We start from the raw sequence: 14182 nt of genomic DNA, 5'->3' as shown, positions 1-14182 counted from the left end.
AAACACATTTCTAGTACAAGAAGAAATGTACTTACAATCTACTGATATTTTTGATCTTTAGAAACATTAGTACCGTATTTGACCTAATAAGGGCGCTGGTAATTGACAGTGGGGGCGCCCTTATTAAGATTAGTTATTCTGAAGTTTTATGAAACATACTATACCTTATAGCAGAATACCCAAGGCTGTGGAAACGGTAAAATATTCAGTCATAAAAATATTCCAGATGAAGATATCTATTCATTATCATATATTATAAGCTTAAACATCACTTGAATATTCCTGTAAACTTGTGTAACAGAGAGCAGGATTTATTAAATTTAAATCACTACCTCCACTAGGGATCGAACCAGGGACCTCTGGCTTACTAGTCTTACGCTCAACCGATTGAGCTAAAGAGAAGATCTCTCTAGCCGAGCGGTATATTGCGGCTAGTATTTACCAGGGTTACGTACTCCCCCTCCAGGAAAGAGAACTCGTCCTCGAGTTTCCAGAGGTACCAGCGATGCTTTCGCAAGCAGCGATGAATATCATTCCCGAGTCCCTACATGGGCGCCAGTGTAACAAAGCGCATGATTTATTAAATTTAAATCAAGCTGTCTCCGCTAGGGATCGAACCCAGGACCTCTGGCTTACTAGTCTTACGCTCAACCGATCGAGCTAAAGAGATCTCTCTACCCGGGCGGTACATTTGTATATTGCGGCTAGTATTTACCAGGGTTACACTTGTAAACCATGCCAGCTGATTTTTAGACCAGAGAATGTGTGTTCCACCATTTACGTTCAAATGGAACTCTTTTGTGATCTATTTATAGACACAGGTGTCTTCCCAGATCTTGTTTTCTTTGACCTAATAATTGATTTACAATGTCTTTTACTGGCTTTCTGTTCTGAACAAAAGTTTTTTATCAACAAGAATGAAGTCTTTTACTTTATCTTCAAATAAAGATGGCAAGTTATTATTTGTATGTGTTTAGTTTCGGGTGCTCTTTGCACCGACATCTGTAGGAACAGACAAAATGCGGCGAAAACTTGTGTTCCAGTTACTTAATTTGCTGAAGAATATATATATATTGAACACATAAAGTAGCAAAACATTTCACATGAATTATTACTTTTGAACACCATTTTGACACTCAGTCAAAGATTTATTTCCTTGAAAAAAAACGTAGGGATGCCCTTAATTATTAGGGCAGGCGCTCTTATTAGGTCAAATACGGTATATTGTCATTGTTATTTTTCTGTTGATGTTTTCATGTCACTTAAATCACATAGAATGAGAAATTGAAAAATAATTATAATAATAAAAATGATTGAATAGCTTATTTATATCTAAGAAAATAATACAAAAATTGAATAGATAAATTTCACTTCATTTAATTTATGCATTTTTTAAAATGGAAATAAGCTATTAAGAAATTGGTTTCATCACTGAAATTATAATTGTGGTTTCTGCTGTAATTGATAAAACTAAGCTACATATACTTACAGTTCGTTTTGTGTAACAAAAAAAATAAATACCTGGGAACCTGTAACATCCCTGGGATCTGTCACAATTCTTACATTTTATTTTATTTTTTTCTTTGGCTGGAAGTGCTGATTAATTACTCAATATCAGAATATTTCACTTGCCTGCCCAAAAGCTCTTTGAAGATTTCCTGCAAATGTCCTGATATGATTTGGCCACAAGTACATTTTTTTTGCAACACAATATGTCAAATTAGAGGTTGTCTCCCATTGTGCAGACTTTTTATTTCTGAAATTCCTGCATGGTCACTTAAGTTTCTTGTCTGGTCACTAATCTCTCCCAGAGTGCATTGCAGTTTCATCCTTGCAAAAAGAATCCTGGCAAGGGAGATAATCCAAACCAACCATTCATGATGGGAGATGAGAGCTTACTCTTCCTGACGGAATGTGACAGCGTGCATGTGATTGAAGTGTAAAACTTTTGATAGTGTCACACAGGAACCGGCAATTTTGTAACAAGAGGCCCAATGGGTCTGTGTCTCTCATCGCTTCCGCAGCTTATCAAGTGAAGATAACATCAACACTGAAATATAACAATTCAATTTCTCTTCTGAATCAGTCACTAAGTCCATAGCATTAAACATTATTTCATTATTCAGTAAGAAATAGTTTTAGATATTTGATCTCTGTGACATCAAGCACAATCATTTGAACACTTTGAGGCTTTAATTCCTCTCAGAATTTAAAGATTTTAAAACAGTTGCCCCCTGTGACTTTGAAAGTAAGTTAGGTCACCACTTTCAATAAGATTGGTATCCTCTATGCTAGCATGCTCTCTCTTGGTTAATTAAGAGAATCCATTTAAATATTTTAGCACATTTGAACTGTGACTGTCTGTTGAGAAGTTGTTTACAGATTTTATCATACCCTGTGACCATGAAAGCAGGTCAAGGCCTAATCATTCATCATAGCATGCGATCAGCCCAATATTATTACTCAAAACAAGAGAACCCAGAAGGATCTTGACGCCCACCATTGAATGATCTTTATAGGTTCCATGTCAGATTGATCTTCTCTCTATTTTTCCCTTCCTCTTAATTACTAATCTGTGTAAATTGAGAAACATCCCTCCAGTACTTTTCAAACAAGGGGAACTTATATATGAAATTTGAGATTCTAGCGATAATGGCTGTCTGTCGACCATGCTGTTTTCAGATTGGTCCCAAAATGCAATATGCATAACTACAGACCAAGGGAAACCTACATGTACATATGAAATTTGAGAAAGATCCCTTCAACACTTTCTGAGAAATAGCGATAACAAACTTCAAAGGTCAAAATACACGATGGCTGCCTGTCGGCCATGTTGTTTTCTGATCGGTCCCAAAATGCAATATGCATAACTAAAGACCAAGGAGAACCTGCATATGAAATTTCAGAAGGATTTCTTCAGTACTTTTTCAGAAATAGCGATAACAAGAATTGTTTATGGAGGGATGGACGGAGGGTCGGACGGTTGAAGGGACGGACGAACAGACCACGGACCACGGACGCAAGGCGATTTGAATAGCCCACCATGTGATGATGGTGGGCTAAACAAAACCCAACAATATGGCTTTATAATTTGATGTACCCGGTAATTATCACAGGTAAGAGTTTAAGTACTGTGACCCCAACCTTTGACCTGAAATTGCTTTTCTAGGATAAAAGATGAAAATGATATTTCAGACCAAATTTGGTTGTAATCCATAATAAGGTAATAAGAAGGAGTAGCAGATGACCTAAAATCCAAGATAACCTCCTGTTGTTCATTTGTTTACCTGATCAGGCTCAAAATTGAATAGGCACAATAAGGGACTAAGTGGAACCTTCATGTGAAGTTAGGTTTTTATTTTTCAGTTCTCAAGTAATAGTGATAACAAGCTAGGGATTATTAACAGACGATGTATGGCAATTTGACTAGCTCAATTATCATCAGATGGTGGGCTAAAAATCCAAGATGGCCACTTACAGCCATATTTATCTTCATATCCAGTGATGAATGTGATGTTGTACAACCAGTATTTAATGAGAAATGTGTGAAAATTTTGAGAAAGATCTCCATAAACAGAACAATAATCAAACAAAATTATTCATGATGTACGTACCACAGACAAAGGATGTCGACTCACCATCATAAATTGATCAACTAATCAACAGAAGTCAAATTTTCTTTTCATAGATGTATTTCTTAAAATATCATAATTAACATTATCTTAATGTAAGAACAATGTTTACACTCGTTCGTTCGTTGCGTGGTTGATATATTTTCAAATTTAGTTGTTTATTTCATCAGAGACTAAAGAAATAAAATAAAGATAGCAATCAAGTAACTCTGATAGTGATTTGTATCCAATAAGTTATGTTCCAGTTATTTTTGATTTATATAAAAATTGTTTTAGTATTTTAAAACTAATAACACATATAGATTGACATTTACATGTATGATTTGAGTGTAAGAAATAATATTAAAACACATTCTTGCTAACAAACAACACGTAATAAATACCTCAACTTAAAGCTTAATTTCACACACACACCAGACATACCCCAATGTGTCTGTGTAGTTTGTGGTGTTAAGATACTGTATACATACACATCTTAGTGGTAGTTTTATTTTAGCGATTTTCTCATTGATAGCTTTCTACTTCATTATCACAATGCTAACTGCTGTCATGACAAGTCAAGTGGGAGTGTCTATTAATTACCATACTCATTTGTCAGCTGGTAAAATCTGAGTGTGCCAAAGTATGTATTTACTTACTTACTTTTAAAAGAATATTGGTACATTGGTTTTTTTTTTAAAGATGTACCATAACATAACTCTCTTGATTTGTAGTGTATATATCATCAATATCTTAATTGACTATTGATAGGCTATAAAAGCATAACCATAAGAAGTTAACAGGCAAAAATTTACAATAAACAATATTTTAATATTCACTGAATTTCAAAACATTTTCTGCGAAGTTCAGGAACTTACAGATGGCAGTGTAATAACATACGGTAAACAGACACATTCAAGTTGGTGATTTCAGAACACAGGGTAATGTTCATTTACCACTATCACTGTATGATGAATAGACATGTTTTCATATTTATCAATATTCAAAAGTTAGGGTTTGTTCATGTCATTGTCACTGTCAAATTATACTCTCTTACAGAGAATACTTATACAATGTATCTACTTCAAATATGTAAGCATCACATGTGTATAGTTACCACTTCCATTCCCCTTATAGATATAATACATGTAGTTATCTCCCCTTATAGATATAATACATGTAGTTATCTCCCCTTATAGATATAATACATGTAGTTATCTCCCCTTATAGATATAATACATGTAGTTATCTATATTCTAATCCATTTTTACTCGTGTAAATTGTTTACACACATACTAAAGAAAGCGACAACTATAACTATCCCTCAGTGGATTCTTAAATTAGTGACCAAGTATATGCTCATAAACTCTACCGTCGCAATATAATTAAAATATTGTATTTTCATTGTGATATACTGCAATAATTGACATGAAAAAGTTGCCATTTTCCCTTAAAAGCTGTCTCAGTGAAAATTACAAGTTATTTGCTAACATTTTGATGGCTATGAGCAAAACAATTATGTACAGTAGTATACTTAAGTACAGAAGTACTTCACCCAGCACTCATCACTCGTACAGCACATATCCAACATACTGTATAACAACAAAACAAGATCATACATCAGACTCACACCACATATCATATCACAAGTTTTTTTCTAACTTTATTAGATATTCTTATCCATGCCAAAGCGCCCGTTCAACAGTCTCCTTCAATAGTTTTCACAACTAAGTACTTGCACTAATTCCATTACTTGCGAGGAAGAGTTGTCCTGTGAGGTGACATGGAATTATTCAAGTCTCCATCCAAGGACAAGACAGTTAGAAACACTGGTTACCTGTAGACATAAACATACCTTGACTACAGATGACAAGGTTGTCATTTCTCATTGTGTACAATTAAAAAGTGCTGAAATGATTTTCATTGTCTCCGTTTGTTTTATTGTACTTGGTATCTGTAGTTCTATCACTAGTGGAGATTGGCATGCTTTCTCTACAGGTAAGGTTGTCCTCTGGCATTATTTTATACAATTAAACAATTTTGTAATCATTTTCCTTTTTCCTTAGCTTGCTTTTCAGTACTACTTTTACTACTCGTGGAAGTTGACATGCCTTTTTTGGTACGTTTGTCTTTTAGTGTCATAGCACCAACTTGTTTTCTTGACTCATATTCAAGAACCTTTTCTGATATCCTTACTCCTGTCAACAGAAAGAACATTGTAATGAATGGCACAGGACATTAACATACAATGTAATCATAAATACACAACATGTCCATACAAATTTAAACCACCTGTGAAATATGTTATACATACATCATAAAAGGTCATGAATATGGATTTATTACCATAATAAACACGACAAAATTCAAATGTAATGTAATTCATTATCATCCACCTCATGACAAAGGGACATAACTTTGTAAACACGTACAGACAAAAAATTCATTTAGTAATGGAATTTATAATCTTCTATCTTGTGACAAAGGGACATGACTCTAAATTGAGGTGCAAAATGTGACATTCTAATACATGTATTAAAGATAATTAAGATATTATTTTATAGCTACAAACAGTCAAAACAATTTAACTGCCAAAGTCTAATGATCCATAGAAACCCCAGATTATTGGAACTTTTTAGTTTTAGTTAGTAATGTAACTGTCAATTATAGTCAAATGATCCAAATAGAAAAGACAGATTCTTTTTTTCTTTTTTTTTTGTTGGTTAGGCACTTTTATAATACAATGTACCATTATACAGCCATCTAATGCAACTCATTCAATAACGAAATAACAAAGAGTACATTTGGAAAGAGCAATAAAGGTGATTTTGAAATGTGCTCGTAATTATTGGACATACTGAAGTCTCTTTCAGCAATGCTCAAAACAAAGACTGTTTGGTTAATATAGATACAGACCTTCCTGAAAAGTTTCTACAAATCCTCTCTTGCTGGGTTTCTCTCCAGGATATTCCACTACTGGTTCAGGTATTGACTGCCTCTCCGGGTATCTTGAAAAACTTGCGGACAGGTTTTATTTTGAAGAAAAGGACCATAAAAAGGGAGTATGTGTTCGATGTTAACCAGTAAAAACACAGCGCCTGGAAAATATGAGGTATTTTTTTTCATCCAAAACTGTTTCTCATATATCTAAAACGAAAAGACATGACATTAAAAATATTATTTTCTCAAAGGTTTTTTACTAGTGCTTTAAACTTTGACCCCTTCTTATGACCTTAACCTTTGACAAACAGACCTATATGTACAATCTGTCTCACCATCTTGTAATACAACCTATTTTCAGCAAATAATATTTTGTTCCATATATACTTCCCTATCTTGACTTTCTAGAGTTATATATTTTACAGATGAAGTAAATGTTTGCACAAAAAACCTGTGATATCAGGTGACAACTGAGGAAGACTTACTGCAGGAAACTTAGCGATGAGGACTAGAGTAATTAGGGGAAGGATCTGCACCATCTGTTTTATCCTCTTACTCGTTTCGTCTAATGCCACACCTGTGTCAGATCCAAGCTGTAAACAGATATTTTCATTTTCAAAAATTTTAACTAAATAGACTAATATGTCTGCTTTCATGATTTTTTTTTAATTCCATATAATGTTAAAACAGGTGTGAAGGGCCTGATATAGATGAACCCCCACTCTCCATCAGTAATTAGTGAACGAGACATTTCTACATCTGGTGATCAGTAATGATTTTTCTGAAAGGATCAAGTATGACCTTGTCTTTTGATACTATCGTGTGAATATGAACAAAATCTATAGAGGGGTTAATGATATACAGTCAAACCTGTCTATAGCGACCGCCCAAGGGGAGGCAGAAAAACGGTCACTATAGACAGGTTGCCTTTATAGACAGGTCAAAATTATTGCACCAACCAATTTACTTAAACCTGCCATAAATAAATAGTCATTGAACAGGGCATTCAGAAGACCAGTCAGAAGTTAAATAAATGCATAAACTTTATAAATCTGAAGGGTTTGATATTTAATGATTTGTGGACCCAAACACAAAATATAACTCAAAATGGTCTTATGGATAATTTTTTTTTTTTAAATATTTTGTTCTGAAATAATGCTATATGTATCTATCAAATTATCTCCCTTTCTTTCATAAATAAAGAAAAAGAATACACAATAATTAATAAATTAATTATATTTGTGTTACTACTAATTATTTTGTGTTATAGTCTTACCTCTTAAAACCAAAATTTTTTTTTTTCTGACCCAAATTGAAATCCGGATATTTGTGTCAGTTTACGACTTTTTATTAGTATTGACTAATTAAAGATGGCGGCAGTACAAACGCTAGTACCGACAGCTACGATTAAGAAAGGCTTTATTGGCTTTCATGTGAGTAAATCTTGTTGACAGATATGACCAGCGTTTGTTATTGAAGTGATTTATCCTAGTTGTAATCACAAAATTAACTGACCGTGTCAAATGAAGCCACCTGTGCACAGTTGCAATGTAATACCGACACGCATGGTGACCCGACTCCTCTCTTACCGAGCCCCAGGCCAGGGCAGCTACAGTAATTATAGGCTAAGAGGTGGTAGGGGTCTTTTGTTTGTATACTCAGGCCAGGGTTGTGGTGGTCCTTTGTTTGTATAATCAAGCCAGGGTCGATGTGTCTGAATTTTCCGGGGATTTTATGAGGGATGACTGCCGAGAGCAGAAGATGGCCGACAGAAATCGGTCGCTATAGAAAACAAATTAGCGACCGCCGTTCCGAAATCACCGGTCGTTAGCCACATTAGACAGGTAGTCGCTATACAGAGGGTCGTTATATAGTAAAATCTCACGGGGAATCTTAAAACCGGTCGTTATAGACAGGCAGTCGTTATATACAGGGGGTCGTTAGAGCAGGTTTGACTGTATTGTGTTGACCTTTAACCTTGACCACCAAAATCTAATTGGTTGTAGAACCTTATTTGACAAAACAATGGTGTGAATATGAATTGTGGGGGGCTACATGACATATCTTGCTGACAAGCTTTCTGCTATGGACACACACACATGCAAAATTATAACTTTATTTTGCTCTAATAAACTCATTTAAAGATGAAATTTCATGAACAATCATGTTGGATACTCTGTCTATTTTACATATTAGATTGGTACCTTAATTGTCATATATAACGTGAAGGCGGTGAGCACGGGCAGGATAAACACTGGATCTGGGACTGTTATGTCTGTAATCCACCACATGCCCCCAGTTTTCATACTCTCCACCGGCAAATTGGTCAACCCTCTCAGGCCTGTGAACACTGTCATAAATATCGGTGCCTACAACAAACAAGCAACAACAGAACATATTAATCACAAAATTTATCAGTTTTGAACTGAAGTAATAGGGCAAAAATCAGTTTCATTTTTCAAAACTGGTGTCTCACCATGGCATAGTTCCAACATTTTATTTCATTATAATTTGGACACAAACACATTAGAACGATACATTTCTCACAGACAAACAATGTTTTACCAATACCTACCTATTCCTGGTTTCTTAATGTCAGAGTAAAAAATATCATAATCATATTTCAGTTGTAAAATGTATATAAACATTAAGTACACACTTATTTTAAGGTCTATTATAAGTTGATCCCACTGTACACAATTATTTAAGGTCTATTATAGTTGCTCCCACTGGTAGGAGCCAAACCAGTACAGACCAGCTCACCTTCAGTTCACATTATATGGGTGATCCAGACAGGTAAAATATCCTAACAGACATTACAGAAAGTCACCAATTAAAATGTTTAACCACACAAGAAGAACCACAGTGACTTTGAATGATATTAAGAAGTAAACAAAAGTTTTTTTGTCATTTATATAATTTCTTAATATGATGAATTGTTACATACCTGGGCAAATAAAACAGCAAAGTTTTTTAACGGATGTACATTCTCTGTCTTCATAGTTTCTCGCAATTCTTCATTACATTTTAGTACTGAAAGCAAAAAAAGTTTATAGAAGTATAACTGTGATGATATAAATTTCCTCGTTCTTATTGTTTATTTTCTATTTCTGGATAGTAACACTCATACTCCCAAACTTAGATTGTTAATGTGTCACAAATGACTCAATATCCAAGGAATTGTCACGTTTCATGATAGATGTCATCAGGTGATGGAAAACTTACAGGTCAATAGTTTTAGAAAACAAATTATGATCTCATTGGAAAATATCTCACTTTCTTGTGCAATATGAAAGATGACCTGTTTGAGGTTCAGTGATATGACCAGTATGTAACATTCTGTATCTCCATTAATAGAGAGGGCTTGTATAGCCCTAGTCCAACACCAAATTCACAATAAATGAAACTTATATTATCTAATGCTTAAAATGTGGGTATTCTTGAGGTTCATTGAACTATAGGGGATTACCCAGTGCACTATATTTAGTAGGTCAAATCATATGTTGACAAACCAATTTATTACAACAATTCTTTGTTGTCCAAACTGACCCCAGGAAAGATATTTTGAAGGTGACAATAGTGTTAGTAAATTCTGAGTAAGAATGGTTACAATTGCTGACATACTCTAGACTCTTGTTTTGTTTTGGTCAGTTTTTGGGAACAATACAAGCAGTATTTTTCTCCAACACTAATCAATGTATGATAATGCATATAATTTCTAGCCAAATAATATACCTGAGGATAACCTTTTTTTCTAAAGGCAAAAAGTAACAATATAACAACAGTGAGTTTTTCTTTTACTGTAATAATTCTAATTTGCCATCAAAATGAATAAGAATTTCACTGACTCTGTTCTTCTGCATTCACACACAATTATATTCCTTTTCAATAATACATAGAAATAAAAGGCTTCTCAACATCCAAGAAAAGTTATCTTCTTTGTTGTGGTCTAGAAGTCATAGATGGTTACAGATGTCAGTAAACATTATGAAGTCACTATGTTTACTGAAAACTGTACCCATCTTGAACCGCAAAATTGTATTTCAGAGCATATGGAAGTTATAAAAGTTGTCCTAATGACGGCCCCTAACAGTCAAAACACGTCAACGACGTCTAGACCACAAAAAAGATGATAACTTCCTGGATGTTGAAAAGCCTTTATTTCTATGTTATTATAATCACCAAATGCAAGGATCTCTACTTAATACCATTATGTATCCATCCTAGACGGTTACCACTATTTGAAACAATTTTAGTGTTAGTTCTTTACTATTTTTAGTTATTCCTTTTTAATAATAATAACTTATATCATACAGATATTATTTTTAGACAATCTACCATCTTATTGGATTTTTAACAGGTTTAAAATTAATGCTGAAAATCCCTATTATCACATGGATTATACTTACATGCAAGCCTATTTCCACTTTTTTGTGCTCTAAAAATTTTGTCATTGATTGCAGAAAGCTTTGGGGCTGCATTTTGTGTCCTGGCAGCATTTCTTTGCACCATGACATTCAGTGGGAACATTGCAAACCTTACTGCTACTGTAACTGGAAGACAAAACAAACAAACAGATAAGAACAAGGATTACAGGTTATTATAGCTGATCCTGTCCTGCGTTGTCAGTAGTAATCACTTTATCAAATTAAGCTTGATTAAATTGTTAGTAAGCTAACAAGTAATTCACCTGTTATCAGTGTATTGATACTAATAAAGACTAAATTATGCAAAATTATTCAGAATATTCATTCCTGAAACACAACATTGAAGATGTCTTCAAATCAATTCATTAACTGATTTTGCTTGCTTAAAATCCATTTTTTTTAAATTGCCATCAAGAATTGAAATTCCAAAGGACAGCGGTTAACATTGTTGTCTGTATTCTTTGTAGAATAAGCAGATTTGATAGACAGAAATACCAAATACATTTTTTTTGTATTCTGACAATTATGAAATTACACATAACATATAAGCCTTTTTGTTTCCATTTTGATAGACATTTCAAGTGTCAGATAATCAATAAGCATAAATTACTCAGATATTAAAATGTTTCACATCACTACTGGGATTCTACTGTAAGAAAGTGAATTAACAATTCACTACATGGAGGAAAGAAATCTGATAACTAAAATGTACAGCAGCTCGAGAAACCAATGTTGCTTCAAATATTAATCTTAATGAAGGTGCTCCTACCTATGCCTATGGCTGCTACCCAGGGAATTCCTTCAACATGTAGAAATTCTAGGCTTTGCTGGTACAGGCCTGCAGGCCAATTACTTCCGAGTCCCAAGCTCTGCAATGTTGGTTCCCCAAGAGCATTGAGTGGAAGCTCGGAGACAGGTACATATGATGGCAAATCTGGAGGATCAGGAATAAAACTATCTTGCTCCTAGAACAAAATTTAAAAAAATAATTTGACCATTCTAATTTATCAGAGTTATTTCCCTTTGTTTCACTCTGTTGGATGGTAGCGATAGCTTGACAGTCGACAGTGGTCTAGAGAATAAATTTCGACATAAATTAGGAGCAGATGGTTCCCCAACAACTATAATTTCAGAAGAAATAGTTTTAGAAGAAATTGTTAAAGATGCAATCTCTTTGTACAATCTTACTGCATGTAGCTGAAAATTATCAGTTAAATATTTGAGCTTCCATTATTGGGTATTTTTGTTGGCAAACAGGTAAAAATAACTACCAATTGAATAGTTTTATGAAGGCCAGAAAGTTTTCAAAGAAAATTATAATGCTTGAAATGCTTGTTAAACTTACTGGTACTAGTTCCGATATATTTGTAGAGGTTTCTGTGCTATTGTGACGCTGCACTCCACAAACACTCCATACTGGGGCCTGACATCTCTTAAACACATTAAGGTTGGTACTTTGAGTTTTGCTGAAAATGCTGGATGACTGTGGATAATTTCGGGATGCAGCATGTAGACATCTTCTGGAGATATTCTGTAAGACAGAATATAAGCAATCACTACGAAAAGATCTTCCACTGAATCATTGTATAGATTTAACAGAGCATAGCCATTTATATGTATTGTTTTTACTACATGTTACATGTACACATAACATGGTTATGTAATAGGACAGAAAAAATGCAATGATAAGACCAGTATTTAAACCTGGAAATCTAGACAGGCACTCTAACAATTTGAGTTACCACAACTGATCTCCAAAATCCAGTTGAACTACACTACTATTTCCTTCATCTTTCAAAACAGTCTCATACTACAAACACACATACAATATTCTATCCTACCTTCAGTTAGTTTATTTAGCTATGCTCATTTGAAGGAAAACGGAGTAAAAGAATACAACGAACAGACTAGGAATCCAACCCAGGACAAATTTATGTGAGGTGTAGCCAGCAACTGCTACAAAGAGCTAAAGGCTCTCGAGTCTCAAAATGGCCATGCATATGATACTTGTTCACTTGATGACAAACTTAGCTACCAACACAACAGCATCATGATGATGGAGTTTAGTACTAATTCAATGTCAATTTTGTCACCATGCAACCGGTGACCTGTGGTCTTGGATGGATCCTCTTTGTGTCATTATATATAGTAAAGCAATATATGAATGTTAAAGCGATACATGTTATGATTTAAATTGGTCCAATTGTGAGCAGTTCTCATAAACTCTGTTTAAAGCTTCTTCAATTTCTATTATTTATGTAACATTTCAGGCCTGAAGATATTAATACTGCCTTACAAATTAAGACATATCAGTCGAGGCTCCACCTTAATACAGTGATCTGTCATTTTACTTAGTAACCCACAAATTGAAATATTACGACTGTGGTGCATGGGATAATCTCAGATAGGTATGATTTTCCTGTTTGTTTGTTTAAAAAAAAACATAAATATCACGATTGGTAAACATTTGTAAAAGGTGTCACTTCGTGCCATGGATGTCACAAATATGTCTCGTTTCGCATAATTTAATGCACGCATGCAAGCTGACAGGCCTGTAATCATATGCTGGAAGGGGTCGAAGTTAGATTTGACACCATTTTATTTAGATATATAATAATATAAACAACCCGTTTGGACCACGATAAATGAAAGGAGCCCAGATAAAACATATGATATGAAAGGTAGACAGATAGAAGGGGTACTCCAACAATGTTAGAGGTTTTACACGGCGAGATACTTTTGACAAGCGCCGTGTAACAGTCGGCAAAATAATATCCGATAGAAAAAGAGCCGACCAGCGGCCTCTTATGTTAAAGGAGTAGGGCAGCTGCAGGAAGGTGCCTTTCATCCTAGAATCTATTAGCAATAAAATCAAATGCAATTGAAACATTGCCATTTGATCTCTATGCATTATAAGTTTCATAATGTAATTATATTTCAAATTATGTTTACCTCTGTAACAGTTACATTTAAGTTAAGGGAATCTCGCAATATCAATTTTGACGTTAGCGACAGAAGCCGCACATGTCTCATAGTCGCCATGATGAACTCTCTAAATAATAACATGAACATTTTTCGAATGTTTTGTAATTTCACATAATAAGCTACCTCATAATTCGAATATTATAAAAAAAACTAACAAAATATAAATTACTTGAAGAGTCTTATCCTAGATTGCGTTTCAAAGTCAAAAGTTGATTTGTA

At 34.2% G+C, this 14182-nt stretch overlaps 1 protein-coding gene across 1 annotated transcript; it reads right to left on the bottom strand.

The window, feature by feature from the left end:
• Window positions 1-3336: 3336 nt before the first annotated feature.
• On the bottom strand, window positions 3337-14031 carry LOC117337217 (mitochondrial inner membrane protein OXA1L-like). Its single transcript, XM_033898083.1, has 9 exons — window positions 13931-14031; window positions 12324-12509; window positions 11748-11943; window positions 10961-11104; window positions 9499-9584; window positions 8756-8920; window positions 7037-7144; window positions 6528-6709; window positions 3337-5809 (listed from the first exon to the last, which is right to left on the bottom strand). The coding sequence occupies exons 1-8, from the start codon at window positions 14018-14020 to the stop codon at window positions 6593-6595; spliced, it is 1092 nt and encodes a 363-aa protein (XP_033753974.1). The 5' UTR covers window positions 14021-14031; the 3' UTR covers window positions 3337-5809; window positions 6528-6592.
• Window positions 14032-14182: the final 151 nt, after the last annotated feature.

This window comes from Pecten maximus, chromosome 11 (genome assembly GCF_902652985.1).
Source record: "Pecten maximus chromosome 11, xPecMax1.1, whole genome shotgun sequence".
In the NCBI taxonomy this organism is placed as follows: domain Eukaryota; kingdom Metazoa; phylum Mollusca; class Bivalvia; order Pectinida; family Pectinidae; genus Pecten; species Pecten maximus.
The sequence above is the reverse complement of the archived record's forward strand: the minus strand, read 5'-3'. Positions and strand labels throughout refer to the sequence as shown.

Excerpts from the sequence above, each read along its gene's own strand:
- LOC117337217 (XM_033898083.1), bottom strand. The coding sequence starts at position 14,020 with ATGGCGACTATGAGACATGTGCGGCTTCTGTCGCTAACGTCAAAATTG. Across the intron at positions 11,105-11,747 it reads GGTAGCAGCCATAGGCATAG|TTACAGTAGCAGTAAGGTTT; the intron begins GTAGGAGCACCT and ends TTTGTCTTCCAG. Across the intron at positions 6,710-7,036 it reads TCATCGCTAAGTTTCCTGCA|GCGCTGTGTTTTTACTGGTT; the intron begins GTAAGTCTTCCT and ends CATATTTTCCAG.